This window comes from Manihot esculenta, chromosome 18 (genome assembly GCF_001659605.2).
Source record: "Manihot esculenta cultivar AM560-2 chromosome 18, M.esculenta_v8, whole genome shotgun sequence".
Taxonomy (NCBI): domain Eukaryota; kingdom Viridiplantae; phylum Streptophyta; class Magnoliopsida; order Malpighiales; family Euphorbiaceae; genus Manihot; species Manihot esculenta.
In genome coordinates this window covers 22435019-22456375 of record NC_035178.2, presented here as the reverse complement: position 1 = coordinate 22456375, position 21357 = coordinate 22435019, and the positions used below count along the sequence as shown (strand labels likewise).

The 21357-nt window shown below is 40.0% G+C and overlaps 1 protein-coding gene across 1 annotated transcript; it reads left to right on the top strand.

Annotated features, from left to right (window-relative positions):
* The first annotated feature begins 15262 nt into the window (after nucleotides 1-15262).
* Nucleotides 15263-19072, top strand: LOC110607046 (28S ribosomal protein S29, mitochondrial). The gene is made up of 7 exons (XM_021746101.2): nucleotides 15263-15760; nucleotides 15848-16014; nucleotides 16383-16594; nucleotides 17171-17425; nucleotides 17547-17633; nucleotides 17870-18042; nucleotides 18667-19072. The coding sequence occupies exons 1-7, from the start codon at nucleotides 15357-15359 to the stop codon at nucleotides 18776-18778; spliced, it is 1410 nt and encodes a 469-aa protein (XP_021601793.1). The 5' UTR covers nucleotides 15263-15356; the 3' UTR covers nucleotides 18779-19072.
* The last annotated feature ends 2285 nt before the right edge of the window (nucleotides 19073-21357 follow it).

The window sequence follows — 21357 nt, the reverse complement described above, 5'->3', positions numbered from 1 at the left end:
GGCCGAAAATAGGGGAGAAAGCTCGCCCGTTTCGGCCATGGAGCCCTTTTATAGGGGCAGGCCAGACCACCTTCGGAAGCCTAAAGTGCCTCCAAAACTCATGCATATTTGGCGGCCGAACATGAGGTTCGGCGGCCAAACATGAATTACATTTGGAAACCTAACGTGCCCCCCTAAACTATCCCACGTTCGGCGGCCGAACTTGAGGTTCAGCGGCCGAACCTGGAAATGCCTCCATGGTCTTTTTCTTTTAAAACCCAATTTCTTTCTTACTTCAAACCATAAAATACATTAAAACATTCTATGAAAACATGATTTTACCCTTCTAGAGGTTTCCGACATCCGAGATTCCACCGGACGGTAGGAATTCCAATACCGGAGTCTAGCCAGGTATTACATTCTCCCCCCCTTAAGAACATTCGTCCCCGAATGTTCCTCAACTAGCACATGCATAGCATAAAACATAGACATACACATAAAACACAGAACACTAACCTTAGAAGAGATGAGGATATTGCTGGAGCATGGACTCCCGTGTCTCCCAGGTACACTCCTCGATGTTGTGGTGATTCCAAAGGACCTTCACCATCGAGATTTCCTTGTTCCTTAGCTTTCTGATCTGGGTGTCTGGGATCCGCACTGGCTACTCAACATAGGTGAGATCTTCTTGGATCTCCACATCAGGTTCGCTAAGAACCTTGCCCGGATCTGACACAAATTTCCTCAACATGGAAACATGAAAAACCGGATGGATTCTTTCCATAGAAGTAGGCAAGTCCAACTTGTACGATACATTCCCAATCTTTTGCAAGATTTCAAATGGTCTGATGTACCGTGGAGCTAGCTTACCTTTCTTCCCGAACCGAATCACCCCTTTCATCGGAGACACTTTGAGCAATACCAAATCCTCCTCCTGAAACTCTACTTACCTTCTGCGGATATCTGCATAACTCTTCTGCCTGCTCACAGCAGTCTTGATCCTTTCTCTGATTATAGGCACCACCCTGCTGGTGATCTTTACTAGCTCAGGCCCTGCCAAGGCCCTTTCCCCAACTTCTTCCCAACAGACAGGCGACCTGCACTTCCTTCCATACAAAGCTTCATAGGGAGCCATCCCTATACTAGCATGATGGCTGTTATTGTAGGCAAACTCCACCAAAGGTAGATGCTGCCTCCAAGAACCGCCAAAATCTAGCACACACATTCTGAGCATATCTTCTATAGTCTGGATAGTCCTCTCTGACTGTCCGTCAGTCTGTGGATGGAAAGCAGTGCTAAAATCCAACCTGGTACCCATAGCATTCTGCAGACTCCGCCAAAATCTGGAGGTGAACTGGGGTCCTCTATCCGACATTATTGAAACAGGAACCCCATGCAACCTGACAACCTCATCAACATACACCTGTGCCAACTTGTCCACAGAGTAGTTACTTCTGACAGGAATGAAGTGAGCAGATTTGGTCAGTCTGTCCACAATCACCCATATGGAGTCTAATTTGTTGGACGTTGCCGGTAACCCCACCACGAAGTCCATAGCTATATTCTCCCATTTCCACTCTGGAATCGGTAGTGGGTTAAGCATCCTAGCCGGCTTCTGATGTTCCAGCTTCACCCTCTGACATACTTCGCAGGCTGACACGAACTGTGCCACTTCTCTTTTCATAGCTGGCCACCAATAAACTCTCTTCAGATCTTGATACATCTTGGTGGCTCCAGGGTGAACTCTGTATCTGGCATTATGAGCTTCCCTCATAATGTCTCCCTTCAGACCTACGTCATCTGGTACACACAATCTATTCCTATAGTGGAGGATCCTCTTGTTGTCAAATCTGAACTCTTCGCTCTTGCCTGACTGAACAATCCTGGCAATCTTTACTAACTCTGGGTCCTCATGTTGTTTCTGAGCCACCTGCTTCAGAAACACAGGTGTCACTCTCATCTGGGCTATCAAAGCACCTGTACCAGACAACTCTAACTGCAAACCTTCATTCATGAGCTTATGAAACTCTTTCACCACCAGTCTCCTCTCTGCTGTGATATGGGATAGACTGCCAAGTGATTTCCGGCTTAAGGCATCTGCCACAACATTCGCCTTACCCGGATGGAACTGAATCTTGCAATCATAGTCACTAAGCAGTTCTACCCATCTCCTTTGCCTCAGATTCAACTCTCCCTGACTCAAGATGTACTGCAGGCTCTTATGATCTGTGAAGATCTCACATTTTACCCCATAAAGGTAATACCTCCACATCTTGAGTGCAAAGATTACTGCTACCATCTCTAGGTCATGTGTAGGGTAATTCAACTCGTGCTTCTTCAACTACCTAGAAGCATAAGCAATCACCCTTTCATTCTGCATCAGCACACAATCCAGTCCCACTCGGGATGCATCACAATACACTGTGAAGTCTTCATTACTAGTTGGCAGAGCTAACACCGGTGCCGACGTCAACCTCTTCTTTAGCTCTTCAAAGCTCTCTTCACACTGGTCGGTCCACACAAACCTCTGGTTCTTCTTAGTCAGTCTGGTCATAGGAGCTGCAATCTTAGAGAAGTCCTGAACGAACCTCCTGTAGTAACCTGCCAAACCCAAAAATGTAACGACCCCAAAATGGACCGTCACCGGCGCTAGGATTCAGGTTGGCTTAAGGCCGCCAGAACCCGTAGCAAGCCTGCTATACTCCCTGTGTACCTGTAAATCTCATACATGATCATACATTTTCTGTGAAAATAAAAACTCTTTGCTGAACCACGGCTTAATCTGTGCATGCACTATCTCTGTACTTTGTACTCTGTACTCTGTACTCTGTACTCTGTATCCCTGACTAGAGCTTGCTCTAGATGGGTTAACTCATACCTGTTAAGCCTGGTTTTTCACATACTCTGTCAAACATATACATATACAGATCATGTACATAACACAAGATTTACAACACAAAATCACTAAGTCAAGCACAACTTTAACGGTATACACAACTAGTACATCTCTTTAATATTACATGTCCACTCTAAGCTATTACAAACTCTTCTCTTTTCCTGACCTCTGCTGGACTTCCCCTGTACACTGTACACTGAACCTGCAAGACTGGGGTTAAGGGAGTGGGATGAGCTTTATAGCCCAGTGAGTAGAACAGTAAAACATATCATTCAAACATGATCTTATGGAATGCATCATAACACAAACAATCCACATCAACGGTAAACCTGTCACCAAATAGTCCCAGTATCTCATACCAGGGCGTAGTCAGAGGCACCTAGATTTCTTGTCTCATATATGTATATGTGTATATAACACATGTACTTACCATTGCCAGGGCGTAGTCAAAGGCTCCTGGACTTTACTATACCTGCCAGGGCGTAGTCAAAGGCTCCTGGACTTCTATACCTGCCAGGGCGTAGTCAAAGGCTCCTGGACTTAGCTTAGTGACTATTGGATCATTCAGCATTCACCCACATCAACAAATAACTATGCAATGCAACATATTCGTGGATGCTAATGCAAGCAACCTACTGCATAACCATGATGCATGAAATATGCTAAAAACATTCCAGTTTTCGATTAAAAGAATTAAGTTTAATTCCACTCACCTCTGGCTATCTGGACTGACTTTGCAGGCTCTGTAACCGCTGGAGCAGTACTCACTGCTGCTCTCTCTAGTTCCTCTGGTCTGTGTAGGCACAGATAAACTGAAAGGCACTCCAGAGACGAAAGTCTCTAACCTTCGGGGGCATCTTCGGCGGCTGAACTCCCCTCCAGAGCCGAAAGTCCAAAGGCTCGGGGGCAAGCTTGGGCAGCCGAAGCCACCTCCTCAGCACATTCGGCGGCTGAACCATTCTTCGGCGGCCGAAGCTGGGTTCATCAGCAAGGCAGAACCTTGCTCTGCCTCATGCCAAAATGCACAAAACTCTCCCAATCTCAACCACCTCAATTCCTCAACTTGCATACACCCAAGTATATGCTCAAAGGGGTCAAAAACTACCTAAGAACCCCAACAACACAAACACATAACACACAAACAAGCTTTTCTCACAAACATATCAAAAACTCTCCTTTAACCCTATTCATGCAACTCTCTCCCAAAACCTTATAAAACCTTCAGAAAACATAAAAACAAGGTCAGGATCTTCACTTACCTCTTGAAACCAAGAAGATGAACGATCCTAACGTGAAGTTTTGGAGCAACTCTCCTTCAAACTCTCCAAACTTCAAAATCTCAAGTTGTAGCTCAAAACCTTCAAAATAACATAAAAATCAATCAAATCTTTGCAAGATTTAATGAAAACATGAAGAAAAGCTTCAGAAGGACAGGGTCTCACCTCAGAAAGTGAAAGAAAACGGCAAGAGTTATCCTTTCAACCGACTGAGGGCCTTTTATAGGTGGCTGGCCAGACCACCTTCGGCGGCCACACGTGAAACCGAAAGCCATGCATGTTCGGCGGCCGAATGTCTCCTTCGGCGGCCGAACCTGACTTTTCTGCCTTGGTTCATTTCACTTAAAAACTTATGTCCTTATGCTTTATAACTATGAAATATCTCAAAACATTTTAGAAAAACATAAATCTTACCCTTCTAGAGAATTCCGACATCCTGGATTCCACCGGACGACAGGAATTCCGATGCCGGACTCTCGCCGGGTATTACAAAAAAGCTCTTGATCTCTGTCACTGAAGTGGGTCTAGGCCAATTAGCCACAGCTTTCACCTTCTTGGGGTTCACTTCGATTCCATTTTCTGACACAACATGCCCCAAGAATGAGATGCTCCTTAACCAGAACTCACACTTGGAGAACTTGGCATACAAGCCATGCTCTCTCAGGGTCTGCAAGACTAACCTCAGATGATGGGCATGCTCCTCTGCATTCCTGGAGTACACTAAGATATCATCTATGAAGACAATAAAAAAGTGATCCAGATACTGACTGAAAACTCTGTTCATGAGGTCCATGAATGTTGCAGGGGCATTGGTTAACCTGAACGGCATCACAAGGAACTCATAGTGCCCATATCTGTCCTGAACGCCGTTTTCGGTACATCCTCTTCCCTTATTCTTAACTGGTGATACCCAGATCTCAGATCTATTTTGGAGAAACAACCCGCTCCTGCTAGCTGGTCAAATAGATCGTCGATCCTCGGCAACGGGTACTTATTCTTGGTGGTGACTTTGTTCAACTGCCTGTAGTCGATACAAAGTCTAAGGGATCCATCCTTCTTTTTCACAAACAGAACTGGAGCACCCCAAGGTGAGGTATTCGGTCGGATGAAGCCCTTATCTACCAGCTCTTGCAACTGCTCTTTAAGCTCCTTCAATTCTGCTGGTGCCATCCTGTAGGGAGGAATAGAGATCGGTCTAGTTCCAGGCATTAATTCAATTTCAAACTCTATCTCCCTAGCAGGTGGTAAACCTGGCAGCTTGTCTTGGAAGACATCTAAAAACTCACTGACCACGGGCACTGAGGCGGGCTCTCTGACATGACTATCCAGCTCTCTCACATGAGCTAGAAAACCCTGACAACCCCTCCTAAGTAACCTACGAGCTTGTAGGGCTGATATCAAACCTCTAGGTGTACCCCTCCAGTCTCCTCTGAAGACAACCTCTGACCCATCCTGACACCTGAACCTGACTACCTTGTCTCTGCAGTCCAAGGTAGCACCATGGGTAGATAGCCAATCCATCCCTAGAATGACGTCAAAATCTGTCAAATCTAGAACCACGAGGCCGGTTGAAAGGCATCTCCCCTCAACAAAAACTGGACTACACTGGCAGACTGACTCTGCCACTGATGGGTCACACTTGGGTCCACTGACCCATAGGGGACACTCTAACCCAGAGACCATCAAACCCAACCTCTCGACGGCCCTCAGAGCAATGAAAGAATGAGATGCACCAGGGTCCATTAAAGCATAAACATCTGAACAACCAATGATGAGATTACCTGACACCACGGTGTTTGATGCATTTACCTCCTGCTGAGTCATCGTGAAGATCTGTGCTGGAGCTGATGGACCTTCACCCTTGAAACCCGCTGACGAAGAGGCTGACCCTCTCCCTCTGCCTCTGCCACTGGCCTGAGTCGCGGCTGGAGCTACTGGCTGAGCCACACTACTAGAAGTTGTCTGCTGAGACTGTGCCACAAAAGCTGCTCTAGGACACTCCCGTGCCATGTGTCCCTCCTGCCCACATCTGAAGCAGGCTGTCGTCCCAAACCGACATACTCCTTTGTGCGGCTTCCCACACTTCATACATACTGCATTATCTGCACCTGAGCTCGAGCCACCTCCTAATCCCAAACCTGACTTGATCTTGTTCCAGAACTTGTTCTTCTTGGACTTCCTGGGGCCTCTGTCCCACTTCTTACTGCCTGAAGCTACTGAACTCAGAGAAGAAGGGTCCAACTTTCCCCCACCTGGGGTCTTGGAACCAGAAGGCTGTGCCACTGCCTACTTAACTCTTCCTTTGATTATTGCACTAGCCTCCATCCTTCAGGCCATATCCACTATGGCATGGAAACTCTCCCTCTCTGCTAACTGGATCAAGGAGGAATACCTGGAATGAAGCCTCATGATATACCTCCTAGCCTTCTTCTGATCTGTGTCAAGATTTTGCCCAGCAAACGACAACAGCTCCAAAAACCTGTTTGTGTACTCATCTACACTCATCTCCTCTGTCTGCCTTAACTGCTCGAATTCAATCATCCTCAACTCCCTTGAGCTATTAGGGAAAGCCCATCCTGCAAACTCATTAGCAAACTCCTCCCATGATAGGCTATCCAACCTCGGGTTCACATAGTTTTTAAACCACTCACGGGCCTTCTTACATTTCAGTGTGAACCCAGCCATCTGAATGGCTCTACTATCATCAGCTCCTATCTCATCTGTAATCATCTTGACCCTCCCAAGGTACTCAAACGGGTCATCACCTGTTTCATACTGGGGAGCACCCAGCTTTATGTAATCGGTCATCTTGACCTTGCTCCCTCCAGATGAGCTAGGCTTAGGTACTTGGGTTACTGGTTCTGCTGGTGGTGGAGGAGGTGCAGCATCCCCTGGGTTAGGGTTTGCTGTACCTGGATAAAAAGATGGGGGTGGGTACATAGGGTATTGCGGGTATGGTGGGTAGAAAGGTGGGTATGGCATGTGAGAAGGGTAAGGGTTAAAGCTGGGGTAATCCGATGTACCTCCCATCGAATACTCGGGATTCTGTGAAAAGGGTGGGTACTGGGGTGGCTGAACAAACCCCGAGGCCTGAGTGCCTCCTTGAGACTCTCCCATGCCCTCTTCAGATATGCTCACTCCAAGACTGCCATCCCTCCTCTATTCCACATCCATATCATCCCCCACATCTTCTGACATTCCACCTTGCACTGTTCCTCTTCTGCTCACATCAAAAGACCTTCTAGGGTCCCTTGATGTTCTCTCCCTACTAGACCTGTAGGACATTGCCCTAGGCAATGCAAGAGGACGGGCATCCGTGCCCTCATCTTGAGGTGGTACTCCAGTCAATCGTGCAGATCGATGAGTTCCTCTCATCTTGCTTACTGGAAAACAGCACACATCACATAAAACATTAGCATTAAATGGTTCATGTGCAAACACATGAACCCGCATAACATACATCACATATCATTAATGCACATGCATATAATCATGGCATTTCACATCATTATTCAAGACAGGACTCTTCATCCTATCCTAGTGGACATGATTTTCCTATTGTGCTTGACCTTCTAGAATATCTTTGAGCCCGACACTCTCTAGGTCCGACCATATGAACCTAGGGCTTTGATACCAATCTATAACGACCCGAAAATCGGACCGCTACCGGCGCTAGGATCCAGATCAGCTTAAGGCCGCCGGGACCCGTAGCAAGCCTAACATACATCCTGTATACCTGTTTGATCCCATACATGATCAACATATACATAAAAATTTTGAACTTTCTAATTCATTTACCAAACTTAACCTGTGCATGCACAACTCATAAGTATAAACATTAAACCCCACACTGGAGCCCTCATCAAATGCTCCAATGGGGTAACATAACATATTTTAAGTTTGGTTTACGTAAACATCATAAAACATTTCATTAAAAGATCATATAACCAAAAAGGGATTAACAACATACTAGGGTCAAGCACAACTCTAAACCTCAATAAACATCATTACATCACATCATATCTCATCATAGTGAGGGCTAAAGGATCATCCAACATTCATCCACATCAACAACATAATATGCAATGCAACATATTCGTGAATTCTAATGCAAACAACCTAATATATCATATGGCATTTGTGATGCATGAACATGCTCAATTTTATTTATTTGCTTTGGAAATAAAGGTCCATTCTACTCACCTCAGGCTAGCTCTGACAAGACACTGAAGCAGCTATCTCACTGCTGGGGTCCTTAGTTCCTCGGGTCCAAACCTACACAGGTGGACTCAAATGAGGGACCAAACATATATGATCATGACTCTAAAATACTCCTCAAAAACCCCCTAAAACACCTTAAAACAATCATAGAAATCATGCAAAGGAAGGCTGAGCAGGGCACTTTCGGCGGCAGGTTCGGCGGCCGAAAGTCCCTCCAGAGCCGAAACTCAGCCACTTTCGGCGGCACCTTCGGCGGCCGAAAGTTCCTTCTAGAGACGAAACTCATGCATGTTCGGCGGCACCTTCGGCAACCAAAACTCCCCTCCAAAGCCGAAAGTCCAACTTTCGGGGGCAGGGTTCGACAGCCAAAGGCTTGCCTCCACAGGCAGGTTCGGCGGCCGAAAGTCCTTCGACTGCCGAACCTGAGTTCTTCCAAAGGGCAGAACTCAGCCTCCATAATGCACATTTGCTTCCCAATACCTTCCAACTCAAAACCAACACTTCCACAACATGCATACACACATACATAAGCTCATAGGGGCCTCAAACTATCCTAAACCCCAACTACAACACATCAAACATACATATACAACACACATTGCTCAAAAACTCAACATTTACCCTAACAACATTCAACTAACCTAAACATGCATTTCTACCCCAAAAACTTTCATAAAACTAGTTTAAAACATGAAATGAGCTAAGGATCTACTCTTACCTCTTGGAGATTGAGAGGGGAGGTGATCTAAACTTGGAGATGGGAGAAATCTAGCTCCTTGGGTCTCCAAGCTCCAAAACTTGATCTTAGCTCCAAAACTCTTCAAAACCAAGTTAGAACTCATTAAAACTTGAAAGGTTGAGGGAAAATCATCACAAATCAACTATGGGAGAGCATGGACTCACCGTTGGCCGAAAATAGGGGAGAAAGCTCGCCCGTTTCGGCCATGGAGCCCTTTTATAGGGGCTGGCCAGACCACCTTCGGAAGCCTAAAGTGCCTCCAAAACTCATGCATGTTCGGCGGCCGAATATGAATCACATTCGGAAGCCTAACGTGCCCCCCTAAACTATCCCACATTCGGCGGCCGAACTTGAGGTTCGGCGGCCGAACTTGGAAATGCCTACATGGTCTTTTTCATTTAAAACCCAATTTCTTTCTTACTTAAAACCATAAAATACATTAAAACATTCTATGAAAACATGATTTTACCCTTCTAGAGGTTTCCGACATCCGAGATTCCACCAGACGGTAGGAATTCCGATACCGGAGTCTAGCCGGGTATTACAACTAGCATAGTGAACTCTTCATAGTATGGTTTTAGATATGGTTCATCCCAAACATCATGTTTTGCATTCTTCTTGATGTTGTCTTTTGTGTGCTTGGGCCTGTCAAAGGGTAAGTTACTCTATACACATTCTAGAAGTTGCCACATTGAGAGCTTTGTCTGGGCAAACAAGATTCTGCCTTATTAGGTGGTTTGGGCAGTTTGAGTTCAGTATGCTCCTTGTGTGCATGGTCAGTCTGCGTTTGGTGTCTAGCTGAACTGGATTCACCCTTCTCCTTTTGCGCATGGTCAGTCTGCGTTTGGTCCATCTGCTGAATGTAGCAGACTGTTGCTTTCAGTTTTGGCTCCCTTTGGCTTCCTTCATCTTTTTGGCTAGCCTTCCTGCAAAATTCATTGTTTAGCATATCATCTTGATTCATATCAAAAACTTCTTGGCTCAAACAATCAATGATATCTAAACCATAAATAGGGGACATGTCATGGGGATATTTCATAGCATCATAAATATTAAATTTTATTACTTCCCCTTCAAATTCCATGGTCAATGTGCCATCATGCACATCTATCTTAGTTCTGGCTGTGCTCAAGAAAGGTCGTCCAAGTAGGATGTCTGAAATAGTGTTGCTATTGTCTTCCTTCATATCAATCACATAGAAATCTGCTGGAAAGACAAGTTGGTCTACTTGCACTATAATATATTCTAGAACTCCTTTTGGATATACTACAGATCTGTCAGCCAATTGAATGACTACTCTAGTATCTTTCAGTGCACCTGCATTCAAAGAATTATAAATAGAGAGAGGCATAACATTAATTGATGCACCTAAATCACACATGGCCTTTTTGATGCCCACATTGCTGATTTTACAAGAAACAGCAAACATCTCTTTATCTTTACACTTGGCTGGGAGTTCTCTCTTTATGACAGCTGTCACAACTTTACCTACACTTACATTTTCTTTCTCAGCAAGTTTTCTTCTGTTAGTGCACAGTTCTTTCAAAAAATTTGCATACCTGGGGATTTGTTTCACAGCATCTAGTAGAGGTATGTTGATCTCCACTTTCCTAAAGGTCTCAAGGATCTCTTTTTCTTTTTGTGACTTTTCAAACCCTAACGTCTACCGACATCCTTCCTAGATATGTTCTTCTCCTGTTTACATCAAAAGACCTTCTAGGGTCCCTTGACGTTTCATCTCTGCTAGTCCTACTCGACCGTACTCTTGACGGAGCAGTAGGAGGAAGGGCATCCATATCCCACTTTCGAGTGGAACTCCAGTCAACCGTGCAGATCGACATGAGCCTCGCATTTTGTCTTCTAATAATAACATTTAACATAAAAACATTAGCACCACATGGTTCATGTGGATACACATGAACCCACATCCTACATGACATATCAAGAATGCACATGCATACAATCATGGCATTACACATCATCATACATTCATCAAGACGTGACTCTACATCCTATTCTAGTGGACATGATTTTTCCTAATGTGCTTGCCCTTCTATAACATCTATGAGCCCAACACTCTAGGTCTAACCATATGATCCTAGGGCTCTGATACCACTCTGTAACGACTCGGGAACCGGACCACTACTGGCGCTAAGGTTCAGATCGACTTAAGGTCGTCGGAACCCGTAGCAAGCCTAATGTACATCCTGTTATACCTGATAAAATCCCATAAATGATCATAAGATATAACAAAAACTTAAACATCCCATGAACTAAGGCTCGACCTCTGCATGCATCAAACTGAAAAACATAAACCCATACTAGAGCCCTCATCAAATGCTCCAATATGGTAAACATCGCATGCCTCAAGCTTAGTCCAAACGTAACTCATACTTAAAACTTTTATGTAAGAATCATGTAAACAGGGATTACAAGGACAAAAATTAGGGCAAAGCACAATTCTACAACCATAAAATAATACATGTCCACATCTATACTATTACAAGGGACTATACCAGCAACTCAGCCGACTCTCTCGAGCTAACTCTGATCCTGCAAATCTGGGGTTAGGGAAAAGGGATAAGCTACAAGAGCCTAGTGAGCAGAACATAAAAACAGTTCAATAAACATATGATCGAATGAAATGCGTCACAACACAAACAATTCACATCAAGATGGATTTGTCACCAGTAACCCTTTACAAATTCTAATAGTGCCCGGTCCACGACAGGTGCTTCTCAGGACTTCCTCTTAAACATATCATAACATATCCATAATGCCAGGGGCGTAGAATGGGCAGTCCTGGTCTTTCCCTTACATAGTGCCAGAGCCGTGGAATGGGCAGCCCTGATCTTTCCATATCCGTCATAACATATCATACTCGAGGGCTAGTGGGTCATCCAACATCCATCCACATCAACAGTAAATTATGCAATGCATCATATTCGTGAATTCTAATGCAAACAATCTAATACATATACATGGCATTCGTGATGCATGAGCATGCTTAAACAATTTGATTTCTTTAAAAATAATATATCAGTTCAGTTCTACTCACCTCTAGCTGACGCTCACCTAAAACTGATGCAGTTATTTCACTGCAGGCCTCTACGATCTCCCAGATCCGATCCTACACAGATGGACTCAAAGGAGGGACCAAACATAACCTTTACAACACTCTAAACAGCTCCCCAAAACTCCCCTAAAACATACCAAAGCATGCATACAAAACAAGCAAAAGAAGGTTGGGCAGGGGACTTTCGGCGGCCGAAGGTCCCTCACAGATCCGAAAGTGAGTGACTTTCAGGGGCAGGTTCGATGGCCTAAACTCCACACGGATCCGAAAGTCAATGACTTTCGGGGGCGGGTTCGGCAGCCTAAACTCCACACAGATCCGAAAGTCAATGACTTTCGGAGGCAGGTTCGGCGGCCAAAAGGCTGTCTCCATAAGCAGGTTCAGCGGCCGAACCTTGTTTCGGTGGCCGAACCTTGTTTCGGTGGCCGAACCTGGATTCTCCAGCAGGGCAGAACCCGATTCTGCCCTATGCACACAGCCACCAAACACTCCGATCCTCACACCCAACAACTCATAAACATTCATAAGGGACATAAAAACTAGCCTAATCCCCATCATACAACACAAGCGAAACATTCATCATCAATCCTAACCCAAACCCTAAAACTTTAGATTTAACCATTTCATACATTAACAAACCCTTAACCTCTTTTAAAACTTGCTGAAAACTTCTAGAAAACAGAAGAAAAATTAAGATTTAAACTTACCTCTTGGAGACACAATGGTGACAACAACCCTATTGGGAGATGAGGGAAAAATCAATCTTCAGAGGTCCCCAAGATTTAAAACTTAGATTCAAGCTCAAATCTTCAAAAATAAGGAAAAACTCATGAATTTTCTGAAAAGATTGAAAGAAAACAACAAGAGCAACAAAGTGAGGGCAATGACTCACCTTTGCCCGAAAATGGAGAGAAAGCTCTCTCATTTTCGGGCTTGAAAACCACTTATAGGCGGCTGGATAAATCACATTCGGCGGCCAAACTTGAAGGATCGGCAACCGAACCTGGAAATCCTCTAAAATTTGTTTTCTCTTTTATTTCTTTATCCCAAATTTCAAAAAATCAAAATCATTTTATAAAAACCTTATCTTACCCTTCTAAGAGATTTCGGCTTCGAGATTTCGGATTCTGATGGAGATTCTGTCGGAAAGTGGGAATTCCGACGCCGGAAAGTGGGAATTCCGACGCTGGAGTTTAATCGGATATTACAATATATATTAATTAATTGTTGTAATTTCTCTCTATTCTTTTAGGAAGTATTTAAATATAAATATTTTAAATGGTGTACAGATTGTATATTTAAGTATGGATTAAAACTCACTTATCATGATACTAACCCTTGTTTACTATTGTTAAAATTATCACAATTATTACAACAATCAATATTTATGAAAAAAGTATATATACAAAATAAAATAAAAATTACCAAATAACTACCAATAATAAAAAAAAATACATGATTGCTAACATTTCTTTAAAGAATTTAAAAAAACAGATAAAAATATTGAAGATAATCTTATATACATTTATTTTGATATTTTTCTACTACCATTGAAATTAACATTTTTTTTATATAATTACAATTTACATTAAAATTCAAAAAATATTTCACATTTTAAAAATATTAGCTACCCATGCTCACTCAAATTTTAAGAAAAAATAATTAATTTGTGAGAAAATAAAAGTTATTTCTAACAATATTTTAAATAAAATAATATTTCTAATCGTAAAATATTATATTTATTTCAAAAATATTAATAAATACATTAAAAATATAACTTGAGGGATAGAAAAAAAAATCATAAATTATACTAAATAAAATAAATAAATATATGAATTTTTTTCTTGTACTAAGTAAGAAAATATTAAATTTAAATAATTTAAATCAAAATGAGTCAAATTTATTTAATTAAAACAACAATTTGAAATTAAGTTATAATTAATAAATATAAAAAAATTTTAGATTTTTACCATAAGATTTTAGCTACATTAACACTATCGAATAAAATATTAATGTTTATAATATATTAGCGGTCACATTAGCAATCTCTAATATTAGTTTTGACTGTAAATTAAAATTAACACTAAAATTTTAAATTAGACTAAAATTGACAACAAAAAAGAATTAGCTAAAATTAACAAAAATTAAAGTTTTAAATTTTTAGAATTTTTTTTTGAAATGGAAATTTTTAGACATTTAAATATCTTATTTTTATCGATTATTAAACTATGTTTAATTTGTAAATAAAAACCTATTAATTTTAAAATAAGTTGATGACAGTGTAGTCCTGATTAAAATGGTTTAATTAAACTATTTTTATTTTTATAAATTACTGTATGAATATAATTTAATTTAAGTGAATATGAAAATTTTAATTAAAATTAAAAAATAATTAAATAAAATTATAAAATTAATATATGATTTATTCTTAATAAATGAGTCTTATAATTTTAAATTGTATTTTACTGAAGTATGCATAATTTAATTCATTAACAGATTTATGGTTAAAATAACAATAACATTTATAATTTGGTTAAAATTGAACTCACAAATTTAATATAATGGTAAGTGCATCCGAATAAATCTCATAAATCTCAAATTTAATCTTCCACTCTCCATTTTAAAAAAAAAATATAATGATAAATACATTTAAATAAATCTGATAGATTTTAAATTTTACTCTTTCGGTCTCTAAATTTCTATTTTAAAAAAAAAATAATTTGATTAAAATTAACTAAAAATAAGATTAGCTGAAATTGAAAAATGAGCAGATGTTTCTAATAGTTACCCAAAAAGTTATTATCACTAAACCATATAAACTGAATTGTAATTTTCCTTTTCCCAATTGAAAAGACGTCAGTTCCGTTTAGAATGGAAGTGGACCAAATACCAACTAAACCAAAATTCACTCTAAATTGAAATCAAAACCAGAAATGAATCAAATCAAAGATCAGATTAACTAGGCCAAAATTATAAGAAATCGGACCGTCCTAATCCGGTCTGAGTTCCCAATCCCCAAACTGAACTAGCGGTTCATTCCCGGACCGGCCCGCCGCCCATGTCTATCCTAGCGCCAGTGTAGACAACTATACAGTCATCCAAAACCCAAAACCTTGGTCGCGTTACCCTCGTACTAGTCGGAGAAAAGAGGGAAGGTGAGAGAGAGAGATGTTAAGGCACATTCTCAGAGCCGCACTGAGAAAGCCCCAAACAAATCCTCCATGGAATCCAAAATCCAACTCTCTTGTTCCTCCTATTTCATCATCATTCAATCATAATCACTTCTGCTACTTCTCTTCCAACTCTCCGAAATCCAACCTTGGCAAAGCTAAGAAAACTGACCAAAAATCCAAGAAGAAATCCACTGATGAAAGCGCTGCCGACTTATCCGCCGCCGGTGGCGAGGTTGATGCCGCCGCCTTTGATGGTAGGGCCTCTCGTGTCCGCCAGCTCGTGGAAGACGAGAAGGACCCTTCTCTCGATGTGGGTCCTAATGGGCGCCCCCTGTTCACTTCCACTTCCTCCCTCTCTCAGCTCACTCGCAAAGACACCTTCTCCTACGTTAAATTCAGGTTCCTTTCATGGCTACTCATGTAATTCTTTTCTATATTTATATTTACATATATAAATAAATCTGAATTGGGTTCGCTTTTGCTAAGTGAGGAGGAATGGAATGAGGTCTTGCCTGAGGGGTTGCCAATTGGGATGGTAAAGGAGTTCGAGGATTCAATGCGGACAGCTCTGCTAGTTCGTGAGAGTTTTTTGGATCTTCGTGACAATTTTAGACGTATCGTTCATCCTTCTCTGCATTCCTCTGATGGTAAAGGTGCGTTTTTTTGAGTTCTTTTACAGAGTCATTTCTGCTTTTGGATTAGTATCTTCCTTCAATGATAAATGTTAGCAGTTTGAATTCCTTGCTAATATTTGCAATCAAGTGTTTTTGCCAGTTGTTCTTAAAATTTTGTCCACAGTCTCTTAAGCAACCAATCAGCAATCCTGTAATAGGCAAACAGTTCACTTTTATGTGCAAAATAATTTAACTTCTTAGGTTAGCTTTTTTATTTATTTTCCTAATATTCTAAAACTTTACACACAAAGTTTTAGGTAGCACTTATCATCCTGTGTATGCACTATTATGCCTGAAGCATGGACCTTCCAGAATTTTGATAGCTTTATTTTGCTTTATATTTCCAGGTCCAAAAGTGAGAAAGCAAATTGTATTGGATGGTCCAGTTAGCTGTGGGAAGAGTATTGCACTTGCAATGCTTGTACACTGGGCTCGTGATGAGGGTTGGCTAGTGTTTTATGTCCCTAGAGGACGGGAATGGACTCATGGTGGATTTTTCTATAAACACCCAGATACTGGTCTTTGGGACACGCCTGTTCAGGCTCAAAATATTCTCAAGGTAAGAATTTTAAACCTTTTCTACTGTTAGTTGAAAGTAACTGCTCTTTTCATTTGTATCTAACTGTCAAAATATCTACTATTTTAGTGTTTATCTAGTAAAATTTAGGATGAACAGGAAGGTTCCATATCTCTTTCATTTTTTTTATCAACATTGTATTTCAGTTCTCAAGCAAGTAAAACTATCTAGAGAAACTGCACTCTCTTCTTTAAGATATATAAAACAGGAGAAAATCCTGATCCTGATTCCAAATTTCTACCTAATTAATATTGTTCCTATCAAGTTAAGACAGGGGGGAAAAGGTACAATAGCACTATTTACTCTCTGCAACTGTTATTCACACTCCGACTCCATAGTATTGTCTTTTTAATCAAGTTGACTACTTGACGAAATCTTCTTTGCATTTTTATGCTTGCCCTTTTAATATTTAGGAAAATCTTGAGCTACCTTTATATAAAGTAATTAATAAAAAGGTTAAATTGACTCTCTCTCTCTCTCTCTCTCTCCATCTGATATTTTCCTGAAAACACATGTTCATGCTTGGGTTCATAATTTTTAACACTGATTATCTTCCAGGATTTTCTGAAATACAATGATCGCCATTTGAAGAAATTACCATGTCATATACTTGATCCTGTTCCACTGGGAGAGGGCGCTGGCATTGGATGGATGAAGGGAATTGACTCCATGGCAGTTCCTGAAGGTTCAACTTTGTTTGACTTAATTCAAATTGGAATGAAGCACACACATGCAGCTGTTGGAGTGGTAGTGCGTTTGAGGAAAGAGTTATCACTTGTGAAAGATATGCCTGTGCTCATTGCAATTGATCAAGTAAGATGGGATGTGGAATTAAACCCTTATAGTATTAAGATAATTTTATTTTAGCATTCTATGTGTTACATTCTAAATTGCTGGGATATCTCTATTTATTTGTTTCTTCTATTTTCTTCAGTATAATAACTGGTTTACATTCAGCGAGTATGAAGAACCCGTAACTATTCGTTCTTGTCGACCAATCCATGCTAGGGAACTTGCAACGGTTAGTTTTGCTTTTAATCTATGTCTATTCTCTGGTTGAATTTAGATTACTTATGTCTGGTACATTTTACCATTTACAAAATTTAAGCAACTTGTGCTGTTCATTTATTTAGTTAAACTAACTACATTAACTAAATAAATGGGCAATGGCATGGCTTCACCTTTTGGCATTTCTAGAGGGCCCTGGATGCATGTTGTGCATTGTGCGAGATCTAAGAAGCTATTTTTCTTTTACAGGTAAATGCTTTCAGGTCCATGATGCACAATGACATGATGGTGGGTGCTTTTTCTCATTCCACAGCAGTTGGAAAACTGCGTCAAGACCTCCCAGATGTTCCTGTAGATGCTCGAGTCAATTTGGCTCGCTATGATTTAAATGAAGCAGCTGCAGTTTGTCATTACTACCTTAGGTATGGATAATAATTTTTATGTTTACTAGGTTGGCAATTTTGTTTATAGCACATTAAACCTTGCAGTTATTTAAAAGGTGGTAATTTCTTTTTAATGGATGATTTGTTGTTGATGCTCATTTGATAATATCTTATGCCAAGTTGGTGTTTAGCTTACATGGTTTTAAGGTTTCAACAGTAGGGCATTTAGTAGTAGAGCTCTTTGCCATGTTAACCAAATACCTCATAGTTTCTATGAACTTTCTATTGTTTATTTTTAATCAAAGTGTATAGTTGTTGCTCAGATGCCATCAAATGATATTACAAAGAACTATTAGTTGTGTGGAAAAGAAAGAATAGGATACACAAAAATAAAGAATTTATCAATTGGGCCAGAAATCCATTATTTGGGCATATGTCCTATGTTATTGTTCTTGATGATAGTTGATTTGATGAGTACATCAGATTATTTTAGTAGAATCAGTTTTATAGGCTTATTATCGTAGAAGTCTTAGTGTGTCAACATTTCTCTGTGAAACTGTTGAACACTTTTTAATATCATAAAAGCCTTATTATGTCTAACATTTTTTTTTGGTGGAACTGTTAACACATATTCTGACTCATTTCTGTGTCTTTTACCTACAGACAAAGATTAGTACGTCGAGAAGCGTTTTCAGAGGAAAACTGGAAGAAGGTATATTACTTGTCTAATGGAAATGGAGCTGAAATGAGGTGGTTAGCTCCTTTGATGCAGTAACATGTAAGATACTGCTTTTGGCCATAACATATTTGAAGATCACATTTTGGGAAAACTGTTTTTTCATTTTTATGTCCATTGTCTTTTAGCACCTGACCTTCATTCCTTGTTTTAGTTCTTAATGCTCGAGCTGCAAAAATCAGTTCTCGTTTTGGATTCTTTTATGATGAATCCAGTGGGGTTAGTGATAGAATCTGAAATTTTTATTATCATGTTGAGTTAATCCAGATTATTCTTCTAGCCTCAGTAGGAGCAAATACCATTCGGTTTACAGTTGAAGTTTTTAACTGTTCAGTTTATTTGTTAATTTTGTTGTGTTTGTTTGAAAAATATAGTTCCGTCTAATTCGTGTTTAAGAAAAATTGCTGGAAAAACAGAACTGAGCTGAAATCTTTCAGAACTAATTTGTTAATTAAGGTTATTGATTTCTCCTAATTTGAGAAAGAAAGGCAAAAATAAGCAAAACATAAATCTCAAAATCACTTCCAATACTATTAAATTGAACGGAAACAGTTTGGTTTTTATTCCCTTTATTTTGTTTGGTTTGTTTTAAACTCTTCTAAATTTAGTTTTTTCCATTTTGGGTTTTAAAATCGAATTGAATCGTCAACCCTAAGGTTATGTAGATCTTCTTTTTCTTCTAAAGATATAAGATTCATTGAAAGAGCTCAATCGGCAATTTGGCTTAATGCAAAGTTGAATTGCATCAATGGGTTACAAGAACATGAGGTGTCCCGTACGGTTTTAGTAGCTAGACTGTGGGCTGCAGCATTGCAAGATTGCTCGATGAAGTAGAAGTTGAACTCTTGGAACTCAAAAGCAAGAAGGCAAATATCATTGGTGATTCCATGAATCCAGTTTAGAGGTAGTTTACCTTGAAGAGATTGAATAACTGTAATAATATCACATTCAATAGTGGTTTTACTAGAACTGCTCCACAAGGACCATGCAAGGTGATTATGTGACCATAAGTTCTTTAAGGCTGCAGTATAAGTTATTTAAGGTTGCACCATAAGTTCTTTGGAGTATCAAGCTAAGCAAGTTGCAGACAACCTGAGACAGTGATTTTCTTAACTAGATGATTCTTGCATCTGTCATTTACAACATCATTTTTTTTAACATCATTTTTTTTACCATCATTTAAGGCACCAAGTCTGTTGATGTGTACTTCATAGAGTTGAATGAAATTTGGGATGAACTGCGAGTTTACTAGTCTCTTGTTGTTCATGTGGCAAGTACAATTCATGTTTCCAGAATTCTGTGGAAACCTTGCAAAAGATTGTGTTTTAAGTTCTTGAATGGTTTGAATGTGACATATCAAGAACTTAGGTCATAAATCAACCTGATGAAGCCATTTCCATCCTTGGATCAAGTTGACAGCACGATGTTGAGGGAAGAAACACAAAGATCTTTATTGTTGTACATGCAAGCTTTTACAGAAGCAGTTGCTATGGCCCTTAAAAAAGGGAACAATGATGCAGTCTACTTTCACTATGGGAAATTGATCATGTTAAAGCTTAGTCTTACACGCTTATAGGTTTTCCTGCAGATTTCAAATTTACCAAATCAAAAGGGAGTGTTGGTAATTCTATGGGTTTTGCTAACAGCTCAAAGCAAGCTTCTACTCGGCAAGTTTCTGGTGTATCTTCCCCCACAAAAAAGTCTTTCTCAATTGAGTTGTTCTAAGGAGCATATTTAGAAGTTGATGACCTTACTCATTGACCAAAGTACTATTGTTGTTAATTCTACCCCTTGCAATGCCACTTCATCTTCACAAGTAAATACTGTAGGTATAGATACAATACCCTTGATCGTTTATCTTGGTAATGGATTATGGCACGGGTGCAATTGACCATATCAGTTGTGACTCATTATTTATTGATCTTAAGCTTGTGATTAAGTTTTTCATGTCTATGCTAAATGGTCACAAAATCCAAGTAGAAGCTATTGGCACAATTGATTTAAGTTTGTTGCTCATTTTTCATGTTTTCTTTGTTCTAGATTTTAATTTTAATATGTTGTCAGCCAGTAAGTTGATTGCCACTAAAAAATATGTCTTGTTTTCATGGCTGATTATTGCTTCATTGAGGTCCTTTTTCTTTTAGAGGACTATTGGGTTGGCTAAACTAAGATGTAGCCTGTTCCCTCTAATACCTCAAAACTCTCTCTTTCTCAAACTCCCCTTCAATGTCATGTTACTCTGCGTACTCTACAATTCCTTCCTTTGATGTATGACATCATTGATTGGGTCATCTTTTAGATGATAGGCTGCTTATCTAACAAATAACTTTTGTTTTCATCGAATAAGTCTTGTCCTTGTCATATTTGTTCTAAGGCTAAGCATAAAAGATTGCCCTTATCATGTTTCTATCACTATTTATGTTTTTGAATTGATTCATATAGATTTATGGGACCTTATTCTCAATCGGATATCAATAAGAATAATTACTTTCTTACAACAGTAGATGACTTCTCCAGAGTATGTGTGGACATTCAAATATGAAGTTCCCTTTCTTATTCCTATATGTTTAAAATCATTTTCAAGTTTCCATTGCAATATGTTTGGATGGGTGAAATGA